Here is an 18,401-nt window from a genome sequence, read left to right as displayed (position 1 = left end):
GGTGTCTAAGATGAATTTGCAGACGACTTATCTTTATTTCAGATATAACCATTAAACTGTTCTTAACCTCTTAACCTCTAAGTTAAACAATAATTGAATATTTCAAGAAGCCTAAGAAAGCTGGGGCCAAAAGAGCTAAAATGATGATGCATACTTCACCATTTGAGTATGAGCCTGTGTTACAACCACGGATGGCTAATGAAAATCTGGATTTGCATAAAGGGCAATTCGGCAACTTGCTGTGTCAAGTAAAAAGACGGTTGTTGTAAAGTGGAAACGGACTAGCAAGGATAAGAAAGAAAGGAGCAGATTTTCAAAATAATTGAGAAACTTTTAATTGTTTCAGCTGCTTTTGCACATGCCCCAAAATCAAGCCCAAGTTAACTCACTCAGAACAGCAGTGGGAATTCCCAAACCTAGAAGTGAAACGTACGAATCTGTACTACCATACTTTGCCACCAAATCTGTGTTTGTGTGAATGGGTTCCATAGGCACCTCCAGTTGTGCATGGTACCAAACAACAGCAGGGCGATTAGAGAGAAAGTACAAGCAGGCAGGTAGTATCTTCTCAAGAGCCAACAGCATGTTTGGAGCAACTTCTAAGCTCAGGATGCTGAGCTGGTGCGAGGCCAGCACAAGGCCTTCAGCACAGCCTGCTGCCTGGGATGGGTGGCATAACCCACACCACACCTCGAGAGGCAGTGGCTGCTGCTGGTTCACAGCGACTGCAGGGCAGCACCATGTGTGCAGCTACTGCATGAGCGTCCTGTGAGGGATGTACTGAACAGGACACCCAGGAGCATGGGCAGGATCCTCTGCTGCTCCGTGAGCACCAGGGATGGGATTTCTGCTGCTACTGCAGCTGGGTAACCCTGTGTGTGCTCTCTGTGAGGGAGAAACAGTGAGCGCTGTGCAGTTATGTGCTATGAATAAGAAGTCTAATTAGTGAAAGGCTTCCTAATAAACACTGGTTATGATCTGTTCCTCCCTCTGACTCAGTACTACGTCAGTGACATTTTCAACACCTACCACAAAGAAGCCACAAAAATGCACAGGGGTCCTCTAGATCTGTCTGTATTTAATAATTCTGTATTTTAATCCCGTTACCACTCAGACAATAAAAATGCTCTGAATTACTCCCAGATGCAATCGTTCACCCATCTCCTAGTTTCTCCTGAGCTCTCTATCAGACACATTTCCATCGAATCATTTTGCTAGTATATATACGTACAGCTTTTGGCTGCAATAGTTAATTTTCCTCACAAGAGCTCCTGTGTTTGAGATCTCTGACCAAAACAGCACTGATAACATAGCCCTGTTTTACAGCAGTGCTTGCAGAGTCACGACCTTCTGTTTTGCACCGTGTCTCCATTGCGGAGCTGGGGGTGCCCAGACACCAGAAGGGGGCACAGACGCGAGAGCCGGCCTAGGCCAGCAGTAGGGCGTTACGTGCCACGTGGCCGTGCTCAGCAATGGAAGGTATGAGGGTGACATAAGAGAGGAAAGGCACAAGGCGTTCACAGTGATGGCGTTTGTCTTCCCAAGTGATGCTAATGTGAGCTGCGGTCACGGAAGCAGCGAGCACCCATCTGCGGGCCGATGGGAGGTGCTGAATTAATTTCTGATTTTGCTTTGCCTGTGGCGCAGATTTTGCTTTAACTGTTAATCTCTCTTAATCTCAGCCCACGGGTTTTCTGCAAGGTGCCGCTGCCTGCTGGGGTTAAACCACGGCAGGATGGCAGATCTCCATTTTTCTGACGTCAAGTTGTAGAATCACCAAGTTTTTTTGATGGCAAGTGAACCAGTACCAGATCCGCGGTAAAAATGAGGACTGCTGCTCCTTGCCCCGGCCCACACACGTCTGCCTGTGTGTCACGTAACGGGTTCGCTCGGCCTAATTTGCGTTTTGGAGGGACCGTGCATGGGGCCAAGTCGAGATTTTACATTCTCAGAAACGCCGGGGGCTCGCGTGCTACCGTCCCCCTGTTTTACTCCTCGCCTAAACACGGTTCTCCCCTCGAGCGCCGCCAACCCCGGGCCGGATTCGCAGACGGCGAACCCCGCGGCGGGCGGAGGACGGAGCGGCGAGCCGTCCCGCGCGACCGCCATGGAAACGTAACGGTCGCTTCCCCGCAGCGCGCCAACCCTTCCCCCCGCCGCCTCGCGCCAGCCGGCGGGCAGGGCCCGCGCAGAGGGCGTGGCGCGCGGGGCGGGGCGGGGCCGCGCGTGGCGCCGAATGCGGCGCGAGGGCCGGCGGCCCGGGCGCAGCGGGAGGAGGCGTGGCGCTGCCCGCTTCCCTCGCACTCCCCCCCCGCCCCGGTGTTGTTGTCTCTTTACGACCGCGGCCGGCGGCTCTCGCGAGAGCGGCGTTGGCGCCGTGACCTCCATGTGAGAGCGGCGGCGCCTGGTAAACACTCCCCGGGGTTGGGAGATGGCTCTCGGCGGCGCCCGTTAGCCCCGGCGCGGCGCTTCCCGTCCGGCCGCGCCTCGCCCCGCGCTGACTCGGGGCGGCGCGGCACGGCCCATCGCGGAGCGGAGCCGCTCGTCTCGGCTGTCCCGTCCTCCCCGTGTCCCCTCCGAGCGGGGCCGGCGGCCCGGCGGGCGGGGAACCTCGCGCCCGTTCCGCGCGATTTAAAAACCCTGCCCCGCCGATCCGAACAAAGAGCGGGGACGCGCCCGGCCCCCTCCCCTCCTGCCTCACACGCCACGGCCGCGCACCCCGAGAGCGGCGGAGCGGCCGCGTCCTGCCTCCCCGCGCAGCGGCCGGACGAGCCATGTGGATCCAGGTGCGCACCATCGACGGCACCGAGACGCAGACCATCGACGACCTGAGCCGGCTGACCAAGATCGAGTGCCTGCGGGAGAAGATCCAGGAGATCTTCCGCGTCAGCCCCGACCGCCAGCGCCTCTTCTACCGGGGCAAGCAGGTGAGCGGGACCGCCTCTCAGGCGGCGGGCAGGGGCTGCCCCACGCGCCCCCCGCTCCTGGCCCGGCCGGCTCTTTGTGTGCTTCCCGCCCCGCCCGCCCGTCGGCAGTCGTCGACTCCCGTCCCGCCGGGCCCGGGGTGGGGAGACGGGTGGCCGCCTGCCGGGACGCTCCGCTCCCGGGGGCGGCAGGTGCCGGCGGGGCCCTTTGTGTTTGTGTTTTCCCACCTGAGCGGCGGAGGCTCCTCCTCCGCCCCTGCCTCCGCCGCACCTCCGTGACAGTGACGGTTGGCCGAGGGCGCCCGGGGCTTCCCGCGTTACTGCCGAGGCCGTTACCGCGAGCCCGGAGGTCCCGTCCGACGCGCCGGCTGGGAACCGCGGCGCTTAGCGGTTCCCGGGGCGCCGCTCCCGTTTCCCTGCGGGGGGCGGCCACGTGACCGGCCGGGCCGGGCCGTTGGTTTGCGCGGGCCCCCGCCGGACCGAACCGGGGCGCCGCCGGTCCGGAGCGCGCTGCCGCCGCCTCTCCAGATGTGCTGTAGTGGAATACGTCGCCTCGGGCTGTGTGTTCCTTCCGAAGGGTGTAACCTTGTGTGCTGCATTACATAAACTAGGAGGTGTACGCGGCGCTCGGTTGCTGAGAGGCGCAGCCATCATCTCGCGGGGGGGTGTGCGGCGTGTTCCCGGAGCGTGGCTTCGAGGTGCGGCTTCTCCCGCAGAGCGCTGCCGCACTGTTAGCTCCAGCTCGGCACTGAGGCTTGTGCCATACGACTGACGAGGGGTGTATTTGTACCAACAGGAAAAAATAAAGTAAGGCATAGGGATTTTTTTTCTCTTAGAGATGACCAGGAGGTGAGCTGCAGCGGGTCGGTGCGAAGCCTGGGTTCTGAAGCTCTGGGCAGACCCTGCATGTGCCCATTGATGGGACTGAGTACTTGAAGACAGTGCGTATCAGGAACACCGTGGACAGCCTCCTGCTTCTCAAAAGGGGCCAAATAAGGAACGTCGACTCTGATGTTGTGTAACTTGCTTACCTTGTGCTGCCCCAGTGTATCCCCCCACATAGGATTTGCTGTGGAACACAGAGCTTACCTGAGAAGCAGGGAAGAGAGCCAGTAGTGAACTGTGCCCTTCTGCATCATCTGCCAGTGGCTGGAGTAACTAGCTTTGGTGCTTACATGGGCAGATGTCTTTACGGAATGGCTGAACAGTGAAATATTACACCTGCATTTGTACATGTTGTTAGTAACATTTAGTTACAACATGTTAGTAACATTTGTTAGTCCAGTGTTTAGTTCTTTCAGCCCAGGCCTCATTTGGGATGATGTTTAGTAAAGAGTTAAAGGAGAAGGGATTTCTTTGCTTTTTTTTTTTTTTTTGTAGCTTTACTAATTCCATGACTGTGTATGTCCATTTTCTTACAATTAAGTCTGAAGTTTTCTTAGTGGTTATGAATTGCTTTTTCTGATCCCATTGCGTTAGTAAGTAGAAAAAAGGTCAAAAGGATTGCTCTTGCACAAGTAAAACTGAGCGTAGAGAGAGATAGGAGCAAAGGAAAGTGTAAACAGCTGCGACTCTCTCAATAACATGATAAAATCAGGATAAAGGGGATATTTCAGTTAAATCTGAAGTAAACAGAGAACATTCAATTGAAGTAAACAACACAAAAAAAAATGAAAATTAGTGCATCTGTTGAAAAAAACATGTAGTTCACACTCTCTTTTCCTATTTCAAGTGTTTAGCATTTGATATGGTTTAATCTCTGTGGTCTGCTAGTAGAACTGTGATCCAGCTGCTGGGCAGTACTTAATGTAGTCTCTCTGGGACCTTGTAGAGGTGCTTGGACCTCCAAAGTACTGGGTGCAGGCCGACTGGTTAAATAACTGCCTTTTGTTTAAAAGTGGGAGTTGTATGAGGTTGTATGGATACTAAAACCTAAGTGGGTCACAGTTTATGGGCTAAATTTCAACACCTCCGTGGTCTTAACTTGCAGTAGGTATGAACTCAGCTTCAACTACTGTTTTAAGCTTTGGCTTTCATTTTGCATCTCTTGGACTAGCAGTGTCCATATTCAATTTATACAGTTTTCCTTGTGTACTGTAGTTTGCTGGGGTCTGGTCTTCTAACACTGAAGTGGGAACTATCAGCAGTTCTTCATCTGTTGCTCTTAAGGGTTAATATACCCTGGAACCAATGGTGAACACTTAGCGTTGTGATTAATATGATACTCAATGTTACTACTTTTTCCTTGCATAATCCTGAAAAGCACTGCATGATTGAACAGATTTGTTTTCAGCTCTTCCTGCCAAGAGGACCTACTGTGCACATGTGGCACTGAAGAGTGAACAGGAATAGTATTATTCTCTTACTTTACTTGATCTGCAGAGACTTCTCTGACTCTGAGAATCTATTTTGTAGAGCTAAACTGTCAGCTAAAGAAGTGGAATTTTTCTGTAGATTAAGGTAAAATTGCGTAGGAGAGTTTATGCACAGCTATTTGCTGTGCTGCAGCAACCTAATAAACTTCCTAAGTTACAAGGCAGCGTATGGAGCTTCTCTGTCGGAAAGTTGAGACAAAGCAGTTTAACTGTTGGCAGTATGCTGTCTGTCTGTCCTAATTAGAAAACTTGCGTAGCACTTTCTAGTGAGAATATTGAAAATACAGTTTTCGTTATGAAAAATGGAAGAGATGCCAGAGTAGATGAATTCTTGGCATTGTGACCTAACAGGGCAGACTTTCTATGTGCCCAAACAGTAATCATCGGTGTGATTTCTAGATTTGAGTAGTAATGCTGGAAAAATTGAGCAGGAAAAGATATGATGAAGTTTGAGTTTGAAAATTCACCAGAAAACTGAAAGTTGTGCAAATGACCACAAGAGTATGAGTACAAACTTGGGTTCTGTGTTTTTTTTTTTTTTGTGCAGTAAGCACAAATGCTGTTGTACTATAGCATTATGCATTCTTTGTGGAATATAACAAATTATTTTGTCTTTGCTTTTTTCATTACTCCCTCCCACCCTGTTACAGTTTGATTTCTGTGGAAACTTGTGGATGCCTGTTGTCCTTTCAGAGACAGTCATCTCATGTGACTCTTTTCTAGTGTTTACCAGAGCAGAGAAGCAAGAACGTTGGAACCCCAGTGTTTTTCTTCCTGGTTTGTATGTGCATCAGTGTGCTGAGTTAACTACAAGTGGTTGCCAGGTGCCAGCCTCTCATTCCCTCTCTTCAGCAAAAGGAGGAGAAGGGAAATACGATGAAAACGAGCAAATTTTTGGTTTGGGGATGAGGGAGGTCTCTCATGAGTTACCATCACAGGCAAGAGACTTGGCTTGATTAAGACTGATTTATTGTCAGTTGTTAAGAGTAGTAAGAAAGGAAAAAAGGACAAACTATAAATACCCCTTTTCCCCTTTCTTCCCAAGCTTGACTTCAGCCTTGATTCTTCTGCTTCCTCTCTCCTCTACTCTTCCTCAGCTCCTATGGTGGGACTGACTCTGTGTTAGATCCAGTCCTTCATGAATTGTTACAGTATGGTTCTTTCCCACAGAATACAGGACTTCAGGAGCTACTCTAACATGGATGAGTCTATCCTTCAGGAGGGGATTGCTCCCAATTGGGCTGAAGCTTAGGCCTAGGGCCTGCTTCATGGGCTGCAGTGTTCTTCAGGCTACATGCATTACTGCACTGTGGGCTTCCCCATGGCTGCACATAGAGACCTGCTCTGTTTGGTGCCCAGGGGCTGTATGGCGACAATTTCTGTATAGCATTCCTCTCCGTTGACCCCCTTATTTCTTCCTAGATCATGGTGTCTGCAGGGCTGTTTTTCTTGTGTTTTTTCAGTCCTCTCTTACAGTTCCTTTTTTCTTTTTTTTTTTAATTTTTAATTTTTTGGTATTTCTTAAATACGTTATAATAGAGGCAAAACTAATATTGACCAGTGGTGATTCTCTTTTGCAGCTATCTGGAACTAGCTCAGTCAAACATAGGAGCAGTTTCTGGTGGCTTCTTGCAGAGACTATCCCTGCGGTCCCTGTAATAACAAAACTATGCTATGTAAGCTCAATATAAGCAATGATAAAAATTGCTTTTTAGGCTCTTTCTCTTTTTGGTAAAGAAGTTGTTCCAAACCTATTTGGTGAAATGAGCAGGTGGAGGTGGGAATGTTAAAGCTATTCAGTGCCTTGATATCAGACTGGAATTCAAGTAAGTGAGCAAATCAGGTTCATTAAAGGAAATGCATCTCTGCTCGTATACACAAAAAAGGTGTAGCAGCATGCATCTTGCTTCCTACCTGTTGAAGTTGACTCACGTATAATTTTTTGGGTCACTGCTATGATTCTGAAGTGCTTAGGATTTTGTTTTTGTAAATTAAATTGAAAAGATTGAGGAGTAGCAGGAGTAGAGGCACTGTAGTTTTGCATGTGAGCCTTCTTGTGTTAAAGCAGCCTTGACTCTTGAACCTTAGACAAACACATAGTTATTAATTTAGCAGTGGGATATGTCTTTAATTGAACTGGCAGTTGGACAGAGTTTCATGAGACTTTTAAGTTTCAGGTTTATAAATTGTATGTTTAAAGGCTTCTTAATTACTAACAGCTTGGATGGATTTCCAGAAGGACAGAAAAGCTTTATTTGAGTTTTGCCCCAAAGAATGGGAGCGCCAATCCTATTCATAAAACAATCGAGTTACTTAATACAATTTCTTCCCAGCTTTGTTTGGAAAATTGCAAACATTTCCAACTGAAGCTGTCCAAAACCAATCTGCTTCAGGCAGAGTACGGGTGTGAGAAGTCTTCAATTTGAGCAGTTAGCTTTACATCTTGGAGAAATAAATTTAGAGAAGCCTTAGAAGGGGAGTGATTTTCCTTCTTCAACAAAACAAGGTAGTAAGTAGCTCTGTAGCTTGATTTAAGAGCACAGTCTGGAGTCTTCAGGGCGAATGTGGTCAGACTGCATTCGAGAAATTCCTGAAACATTCATGGATTATACTTAAAATTTACTTGGCAGTCCCATTAGCAGTTTTCCTTGGTTGCAAAATTGTTTACTGAAATTGATTTCTTGTTACATTTTTAAAGTTACTACGGCAACTCCGCAGTCCCTTCTACCATTAGCTTTGTTATTCTGGACACCTAAACAGACTGAGGGAAATGCTGAAACAGAATAAAAAGAATAAAAGCAGAATACTTTATACTGAGTGACTTCAGTATTAGGAAATTGGTAAAATGTAACAGCTTTTGTATGAAATAGCAGCTAGCTTGAGGGCTCTGTTTTGTGGCATGTATGTGTATGGAACCTGGCTGTGTTGATTTAGCACTTGCACTTTTTTCTTAAGGTGGATGCTCTTGCAAACTGAATGTTTGTGACTGAAGCCCCCACAAAAAGCAAGAAATTTCTTCCCTTCCTCAACACCCTTAAATACATAAAGCACTTAATGTGATTGCCTGCCAGTGACAAATGTTGGTATCATTTATAAGAATTCTATGCTCTAAAACTGGAGATGCGCTGGATGTACGTTTGTAATCACTTGATAAATTCCATGCAAATAACTGCCCTGATGCCCTCAGCTCTGTGATTCAGTCTGTCCAGATCTCTCTGTAGGGCCTTCCTGCTCCCAAGCAGATCAGCTCTTCCTGGTAGCTTGGTGTCACCTGCAGACTTACTGAGGGGGCACTCAGTGCCCTCGTCCAGGTCATCAGTGAAGATATTGAACAGAACCGGCCACAGTACTGACACCTGGGGCACCACTGGTGACCAGTCACCAGATGGATTTAACTTCATTCACCATCACTCTCTGGGTCCAACAGTCCAGCCAGTTCTTCACCCAACAAAGAGTGACCTGTCAGGCTTTTCTAGACTGCCTAGTTTTCTGGGAGAATACTGTGGCAGACAGGGTCAGAGGCTTTGCTGAAGTCAAAGTAGGCTATATCAGGATTTATACTTGTTAGGTTTGCTTAGATTTGTTATTGGTTACAGGAGGTTCAGGTAACAACTTCATTACAAGTGTCCTTAAAAGCTGCAAATTACCATCTGCACTCCCTGGCACCACTGTTGCTGAACTTCTGTTGCTTGTGCTATAGAAGTCCATACCATCATAGAGGAGGTACTTGATAACTGTAGTCTGATAATAACAGAAATGGGTGAGTCTTTCCATGCTTCTTAGAATTTCAGTACAAATTTATGTTTTTGGCATTCATTTCTATTACAAGTGTCAAGTAATCCTCAGTATCAGACAGGAGATATCATGAAATTTTGTTTTCCTACTTAGAAGACTCCTGGGAACTGAAGAAGAAAACTTACTGCTCTAAGTTCATCTTCAAACTACAAATTAGTAAACAGTTGTTCCTGTAATGGAATTGAAACTTGCATCTAAGAAAAGAATTTTATATAAATTAACACGTTTTTTTAATCCCGCTCTAATGAAGAAGTGCTAGTGCTTCTGTAGAAGGTTTACTGATCTTGAAGAAAACATGCAAAGGCAAGTTAATATTCATCAGTTTAATAAAGAAATACTTGGTTACCAGGGGTGGCTTGGCAGTTGAGCTTTCCCCAAGTCATTGCTACCAGTGGTGACCAGCTGGTAGAATGTCTGTCAACTCTGGGGCCTCCCCCAGCACATACTGGTGGTGGATGGCCATTAGGATATCCAAGCAACTCCTTAGTCCTTCTGCCATACATGTAAAAGCAAGAAGCAATTGCATTCAAGAAAGCAAGGTCATTCGCAGAAACCAAGGATTACTGAGTTACAGCTACAGAGCAGTTTCTCCCAAATTTCTTCTAGCTAATTCAGAAACTGAAAGCAGTTTACCTGTGTTCCAAAGTTAAGTAGCTCTTACAGGCTAGTTGCCTGTTCAGGCTATGATACGTATTTTTCTCACACATTCGCCTAGTGATAAAGGAAGAAATTCTCAACACCTGGAGTTATTACTTTAAAAAAATTGGAAGAGTTTTGGATGTGAATCTTGAAGAATTGTGTGTTGAGGCTGAGTGGCTGCCTTCACCTTGGTCTTTTGATTAAGTCGAGAAGTTTAAGATGATCAGAGGGCTGGAGCACCTCTCCTATGAAGAAAGGTTGAGGGAACTGGACTTGTTTAGTTTAGAGAAGGTGCCGGGGAGACCTCATTGTGGCCTTCCAATACTTGAAGGGAGCATATAAACAGGAGGGGCAATGGCTGTTCACAAGGGTAGATAGCGATAGGGCAAGGGGAATGGTTTTAAACTGAGGCAGGGGAGGTTTAGGTTAGATATTAGGAGGAAGTTTTTCACTCAGGGAGAGGTGGTGACACACTGGAACGGGTTGCCCAAGGAGGCTGTGGATGCCCCATCCCTGGAGGCATTCAAGGCCAGGCTGGATGTGGCTCTGGGCAGCCTGGTCTGCTGGTTGGTGACGCTGCACATAGCAGGGGGGTTGGAACCAGGTGATCATTCTGGTCCTTTTCAAACCAGGACATTATGTGGTTCTATGACAAGTCTCTTTTGGCAGCTTTCAACTGTGTTCATGACAGTTCATTGACAGTAATCTTGTACTCTGGATTTTTTTTTATGATAGTCCAAACCATAAGGTAAAATGTAGTGGTACCACTGGTACACTCTGCATACAATTTCTTACTAACAATGTTAATAAAAACCTTTAATTGGAGGCTAAGGCCTTAAGCTATAGGCTTCAGTGCTTATTTTAGGAGGAAAAGAGAAGTTAGTCACATTGATTGAGTTCCCAGGTGACAAATGTACATTCATCATGGTGTGTTTACTGAGATTGAGGTGCAGTTACAGACAATATAATCATCAGGAATCTGCAGTGTCTGCCTAGGTTGTGTCTCTTCTCTAGCATTTGAGACTTCCTCTTGTGTATGGAGTTGAACAAACAGTATTTACACTCTTTGCGTGGTGATAACTGACATTTTGATTCAAAGAAGGACTTTCTTAAATATTTGGAATTTCAATGTATTGTCCTCTGTCAGAGGACTTGGAGTGTACTTTCTCCTGAATACTATCGGAATCCATATAGAACTATGGTATATGTCTAGGTTATGAGTGACTATAAGTAAGACTTTTTATATCATCTAGTATTATGTCTGCCTTTTTCTTTGGTAAGAAACGAACCATTAGCTGTTCCATTAAAACACACAAGCAGTCAAAAAGGAGCATGCTCTGATAAAAACTAATTCATGTAAATGTACTGGTGTGATTTTATTTATACTTGTGCATGGAATAATGGCCCTCTTCCTGTAGACTGCTTTGAAGTGTGATTCTCTTGGCAACAAGAGTGACAGAACTGAGCCTGGTTTGGTCTGTATTCTTAAAACAAAAATATTTTGCTTAGTTATCGTTTAAAAAAAAAAAAAAGTAACCTGCCCATCTTGTATACTAGAGGAGTATGGATCTGTAATCTGTCAGGCAACCTCCATGTCCAAATATTTCACCTACTTGTATTCTGTTTTAAGAATGTTGACGGATTATAAACATGGCAGAGCAATGATTTTTTTTCTTTTTATTGACTAGTTAATTCTCCACCTCAGAATGGGTTATGCTTTTGCTAAGGAGCTTGTTAGAGAGTGGTGGACATAAAGCCTGATGAAGACAACTTGGAGTTCCATTGGTATTTCTTTCCAAGAAAAACCAATGTTTTTTGGAAAGTAAACCTGTAATACAGTTAATTTTTGTATGAGACTAATAGTTGTTAGAATCACAGAATTGTAGGGGTTGGAAGGGACCTCCAGAGTCATCGAGTCCAACCCCCCTGCCAAAGCAGGTTCCAAAGCAAGTTAGTGTCTGAGTTTTGGTATAATCTTTGAAAATTCAGGCAGTGACTATTGAAACTTGAGTTTTTGATGAAGAACTGGATCTTCTGGAGTTGAAAAAGCTTAAAAGCAGTATGCATTAAACATTCCAGTTAATATAAAGCATAGCCAACCAAATAGAATTACCATAAATTCCTTTTTTGTTTAGCTTTTATGTCCATTGCAATTAAGACAGCCTTTTTTTTTTTTTTTTTTTTTTTTTTGGAGAAACAGTGCCACTACACAGTCATTTTAAAAACCTTCACAGTGTCTTAGTCCTTAATATGGTTACTTCATGAACTTAAATATCCCATAATCTTTAATCATTTTCTTCAGATACAAGATAATCCAGGTGTAGGACATAATTTACCACCTGGATTAAAAGTATTGTTCAGGTTATTTTTTAGCTTTGGAAGTACAAGCAAATCCAGATGGCAGAGGTTTACAAGCTAAGTCTTTGTGCTGTACTAAAGATTACTGTAATTTTCTTGACCTGAGATGGTCCCATTAGTTCGGAACTCAGTGTTCCAAATTGTATTATTTTTTTAGCTGGGCTTTTTGTTGTTAGAAACCGACTGGCGATGTGTTTGAAGCACTCTGTAAAAGCACTAAATGGAATTCACAATTTCAGCAACCTTGTATACAAGAAGAGCAAAGTACACTCAGTTTTCAGGCTGAAAATATCAGTTTCTGATTGTCCACTTTAATTGCCTTTAATGAGCACCTTGGAGGAAGTTTTAGATTCTTCTAATTTACTCAAACAAACTTGGCTTCTATGTCTATTAATGTCTATTAATTAATCTGAAGTTGAACTGTTTACTCTTCTGCTTTTCTTCTTAAAGAAATTTGTAGGGAGTGTGTAACACCTGTGTAAAAGGTTGATGTCACCTAATTTTTCGATTTACTGCTTTAATTAAAGAGCTCTATTGCATTCCATATTCCTTTCAAGTTTATTGCTAGATCTAATTCTTGGAAAATACAACATCAGAAGATGCTCAAAAGCACACCTTTATGAATGATGAAAGGTCTTGTTTTCCAAGTGGAGTGACTGGATTAAGTCGACCTAGGAGCTTAGCTACTTAGATCACACTTTTGGATAAAAAACAGTGTTCCAGAACGTTTACGTGCTTTTTTAAGATTTCTCTGTGTTGTATAACACAAAATAAGCTGTGATTCTGCTGGTACTTATAGACAAACTAATGGTATTAATTGATATGAATGTTAGTGATATGAGTTCCTTATTCGACATCTTTTTGAAGCAGTAAGACATACTGCACTTTGCATGATCATTTCAAGTTTAACTGCAGCTTCTGCATGCTTTTTAAGTCATTTACGGCCTGATGTTACAGGACATGGTTCTAACATGGGTGGTAGGTATCAGTTCCAGTATTGCATTGCAACAGCCACTCTTGTGTACTAGCATAAGCACAGTGTTGGCTTACTTTTAAGTATTTATAACAACCTTCTACAGACGAGTATTTTAAATTGATAGTGTCTCTAACACTAGGAAAATAGATCTGAAGGATATAATCTGTTTCCGTACTTAAGGATATTTGTAATATCTTAAGAGGGCTACTAGATACCATAAATCTAACTGCTATTTGGTGACACTTTCAATATTGTTCTAAGTAATTTAATGAGACCTTAAATGCTTCTGAAGCATGCCAGTCACAAAGAGAATGAAAACTAAAAGTGGCATCTGCCGCTAAGTAATACTTCTAATGGCTGTTGTGTAAGAAGAGCTAGCAAAAAAAAAAAAAAAAAGACTGAAATTGCCTGTTTTGTTGTTTTTGCTTTCATGCAGGCTTTAACAACCCATTAAGAAATTGAGATATAGCTTGACAGTCTAGTATTTGCCTGATTACTTTTGCTTGTCATTTGTGTTTATGAACTTGAGAACAGGAGTGTCCTTAAACACTCAGTGGTTGGAAAAAAAAAACAAATAATATTTCTTTCTTTTCATTTAACATGCTGTCCAGGCAAATGTATTTTCAGGGATTCCTGTTAGTACCTTTATGTAGCGCAGTGTGATGAGTTTGTATACTCATGCCAAAAGTATTCTTAGAACTGAGCATATTGCAAAGGTGACTGTGGAATTACTGGTTCAGCACCCATTCCAACAAGTAACCATAATATTTTTGAAGAAGTTTTTCTACTTTCGTATGTTGGATACTTAATTTTTCTGAGGGTTATTACTTATATTTGTGGGAGGATTCAATTCTGTAATGCTTCCGTGAATTCTGATAACATAGGGCATTGTTTGCAGGGAATAGGAGGAGTGAGGGGTCTTTTTTTTGGGGGGGGGGGGAGAGGGGGGTTCCTGATGGTTATTTTTGCTAAGAAAAATTGTATTCTGGGATGGTTTTAAAATTTTCGATCTGGCTGGACGGATAGGCTGGAGAGTAATTTGATACGTTATTGTTCTCTTGCTACAGAGGTCTGAGGATAGGACCTTATTAGCAAAGATTTTTGTTATGTTAACATCAGAATAGTGTCAAGAGTAATTCAAGAAGCATTGTCTAGCAGTTTTTTATTGTTCTGGTTGTTGCATGGAGCTCTTTAAATGCTGATTGTTTTCCAACTTCGTTGCGCTTAAGCTTTCAATTCTCAGTGATGCAATAATGCTGGGTATAGGTAGACTTGTAGATACACACATTAGTTAGATTAATGTAAGTCAAATTGCGTGAGCTTGATTTTATTAGGCTTTGTTTTGTTAAAACAGAACACCCTTGTCCACAGAATAAGGCAATATTACAAGTCATTGACTTGGTCTAAATCTGTACCTTTTGCTAATATTCCAGGAATATGTTTTTGCTCATGGTACAAACAGATGTTCTTTCCCTCACTATACCAAACTCCATATCCTGCCTCGTTTGAAGTCTGTAATCTTATCTTTGTTACTTTGCTTTCAGATTTAAACATGACATCACTAGTCATAGATCAGTCTATAATCATAAACTACTCCTGGAAAGAAAACTAATTAAAAAAAAATGAAGAAAAAACCCAAGCAAACTGCGAGCAGAATGCTAATTTATTATAAATGACTTGGAAATCACTGGGTTAGTCTGACCATTTAATTAATGTTAACCAGGTCTTACTTTAATTCTTTTTAAGGAGTGTGAGTAGTCGTTGTATGATAATTAGCGTGTGAGTTGTTGGAAAAGGCTTCTTCTTCATGACATGGACTATTCATGACATAGCATAGATCTGCGTGACTCTTAAAACATAGTACATATTCCTAGACAGACTACTTATAATTCAAGCATTCTCCTTTCTTTAACTCCTTCTCATGCTAATGGACATAACTAGTTTGTGGACAGAATATACAAATTAATCTGAGTCATAATTGGTAAATAAATCACAATTCATGGAATCATTGAATCATTTGAGTTGGAAGGGACCATTAAAGGTCATCTGTCCCAACTTCCCAGCAACAAACTGGGAGATTGGCAGCTAGATCAGGTTGTTATAACTAGACATTGAATTTTGTGCTTGTCATGGTCTTATGATTTTTGATTATCAGTATTCCACATCATAACATCATGTAGTGCACTGGGAGTTGAAGAGTTAGTGCTACAGTTCCAGGCACCTGTCTGGAAGAGGAGAACTAAATCCCCCAAAATGCTTTGTGGTCAGAGAGGAGGTAAAACCCCTGTCAGGGTCAGCTGATGCCCTTTTTTCCTTCGACTCTCCTCCCTGCTACTTGACTTGACTGCTTGTCTCACCTCAGTGTTATGGTGAGGCCTTTCCACCTTTCAAACACTCTCTCTCATTATATTTGATTTATTAGTTCCAATTCTAACTGTGCTGTATTATATTGTATTGTAGTGTCTTATCTTGCATTCTTATTCCATATTTAGTAAATTAGTTTGTTTCTCTTCAGATCATTGCCGCTGTTTTTAATCATTCTGGACCCCCTGTTTCCCCTTTCCAGAGACGCAGATCTGTAGATCCCTGTGCCCCGCTAGTCAAGGAACTGGGCCAAGCCAGCCCGTAAACCATTCGACAACTGTTAACACTACTTAATCATGGTAGAACATTCAAGCTGTTCAGATTTAGTTCTTCACTGACTTGGCTTTAGACTTCAGATATTTTGTGGCACTGTTTATTTTCTGTCAGCATATATATGCTGTGTTTTAAAAAGGGATCGATAATGGTGTTTATTTGTTCCCACTTGTACGTTGCCTATATATTTCCAGTCTACTGGAAGCAAAGTACTTTACCCATCACTACACTGGTTGCCAGGAGCTTCCCTTATTCCATGGGATTCTGGAAATTATGCTAACAGAGATTATATTATCTAACAATCTAGAGATTGTCCGGTCTAGCTGGAATAGACGAGATGAAGCAAAAGTTATGTTGTCTCCAGTAATATCTGATTTGTTATTCCAGTAGTAGCCTAGTTTTTGGAACTACTGCTGAATTTTATTTTTACTTTAAAATGTAGGGTGAAATTTTATAAGACATTTCAAAAACAAATTCTTTGCAGGAGGGTTGAGTCTTCAAGATGAGCCTAGAATAATGTGAAGAAACAGCTCCAGAAATTCATTGAAATGTGTATCATTTTTCCCATCAAATATATTATTACAAGATAGTTACTTGTATTTGTTTTGGGTTTATATATATTTTGAATGAAAGAATCCCCATTTTTTTGTAAACTTCAATAACCTTAACAGTAATAACACAGACCTCTGGTAGTATGAAAAGCTTACAAATATGGATTGTCGTAGAGCTGCAAGAACTCTTGTATCCTATGTGTTCAAGACTTGTCAGAAGTGTGGGGTTCTGCTAGATGGTGGGAGGAGAAAGGTTAGTTGAATTTGTGTAAGTAGCTTGCTAGTTGGTATGAAATTCTAGGGCTCTGGGTACCTGAGTCAGTGTTGGCAGTCACCTCTGGAAGAATACTTGAGATTTCAATTTGTTTGATAACTGAAATTGATGGAGCATATCATCAAGATCTTCAGTATGCTTTTTGTCTAACTGGTTTGAAAACTTTGAAGTTGGGTAGTTCCCATAGTTGTCAAATGTGGAACAGTTGTTCTATTGAGAGTACAACAGAGAATAATCAGTAGCCTTATTTTGTATTTAGTTCTGCCTGCTTTAGGCTACTGTGTAACCAAACAATGAATGAAACATCTGGAGTCTCATTTGTGACTTCAGTGCACTGGGCTTTAGGGGAATGCACACTTCATCAACTGTAGGTAACTACAGTGTTGCAGTGCACTGTGGGTGTGCTAGTTAACAGGAGTAAAGAGAGTAATTCATCATATATTTTTATTTTTTTACACAGGTCTTACCATTGTGGAAGGAAAACTGACTCATATCTTGAGTGCGGCCTTTGTCTCTAACTGTACTTCATCCTTCCATATGGGTGTTTTTTTTTGCCTTGAAGAGGCTGAGAGGATAAAGGAATAAACTTTCACTCTTCTTTTGTCTGTCCTGAGATCATTTTAATGTAATAGAAGACTGCCAGTGAGAGGATTGAGAATTCCTTCCTAGTTCTGTCTTTTCTGCTTCTTCATCCTTCCTGCTTTTTTTTCTTCTATAAAAAGAAGATCCAAAGTCTGTAAAAATGTCTATTTCTAATTTCACACTCTCAGCATTTATTCAAGACACAGGCTTTTATTTAACTGAAGTAGTTGGCTTCTCCCTTAAATAACTTTGACACAAATTTATGGTCTAATGGTGTAATTATTGTCTATGAAAGAAAGATTTGTAAACCAGTTACTTCTATAGTTGTAAAATTCCACCTTGTTTTCCTCTGACAGCTAGAAGATGGACACACGTTATTTGATTACAATGTTGGACTCAATGACATTGTTCAGCTTTTGATACGTTCTGAATCTGAAGCTCCTGCCGCTGCTTCTGTGACTGATCAAGTTGGAGAAGTCAATCCCTGTGCTGTTTCTAACTGTAAGAACAAAGTAAAAAAACCAAGTAGTGGATCACCTAGTCAGCCATCTACATCATCTCGCTCGTTTCTCATTGATCCTGGCATAGGATTGTACAAGGTATGTAAGGCTTTAAAAACTGAAAACTTATCTTTTACTTTCAGGTTTAGTTTTACTGTTCAAGTTTTTTTTTTAATCGTATATAGATATGTATACATGTCAATATATACATGTTTATATATATATAGGTATGTGTCTTTATTACTGTCTTTCATGATTTGAAATAATTTCCCACTTGGATGAAAGTAAATTAGACTGAACTTGTATAGGTATTTGTGCAGATTCATGAAGCTTCACTGATGGATATTTTATTAGTGTTGAATTGATTTAAAGAACTGACTTAAAATTTTAACTATTTCATGTCTAATTTAGAGTGTTGTGTTTTCAAAGTTCAGTCATATTGATTAGATAATCTGATTTTCAGGAGTTATTTGAGGGTAGTATTATAGTTAGGTTTTTTAAAATGACTTCATTTAACAGGCTGCCCAGGGAGGTGAGTCTCCTTCTCTGGAGATGTTCAAGACCTGCCTGGATGCCGACCTGTGCGACCTGCTGTAGGGAACCTGCTTTGGCAGGGTGTTGGACTCGATGATCTCTGGAGGTCCCTTCCAACCCCTGCAATTCTGTGATTTATGGTCATGTATTCCTGTACCAGGCTGTTGTAGCCTTTGTGTGTGTTCCTAAACTGTAACATAATATTTTCTCCTAAACCTGTTTTTCAGTAAGTGTTTTGTGTCCTCTAGTAAGCTTA

General features: G+C 42.7%; 1 protein-coding gene across 2 annotated transcripts in view; it reads left to right on the top strand.

Moving 5' to 3' along the window:
• Positions 1 to 2,774: 2,774 nt before the first annotated feature.
• Positions 2,775 to 18,401, top strand: part of UHRF2 (ubiquitin like with PHD and ring finger domains 2) — a gene marked incomplete at both ends in the record, with an annotated part of 74,283 nt that continues 58,656 nt past the window's right edge. For both annotated transcript variants that reach the window (XM_079548475.1, XM_079548474.1), the window contains 2 exons: positions 2,775 to 2,927; positions 17,468 to 17,710. In XM_079548475.1, the coding sequence (XP_079404601.1) occupies positions 2,775 to 2,927; positions 17,468 to 17,710 (396 nt within the window). The remainder of the gene's footprint in view (positions 2,928 to 17,467; positions 17,711 to 18,401) is intronic.

The sequence above is a fragment of the Tetrao urogallus genome (genome assembly GCF_951394365.1).
Source record: "Tetrao urogallus genome assembly, chromosome: Z".
NCBI classification, from domain to species: domain Eukaryota; kingdom Metazoa; phylum Chordata; class Aves; order Galliformes; family Phasianidae; genus Tetrao; species Tetrao urogallus.
The sequence above is the reverse complement of the archived record's forward strand: the minus strand, read 5'-3'. Positions and strand labels throughout refer to the sequence as shown.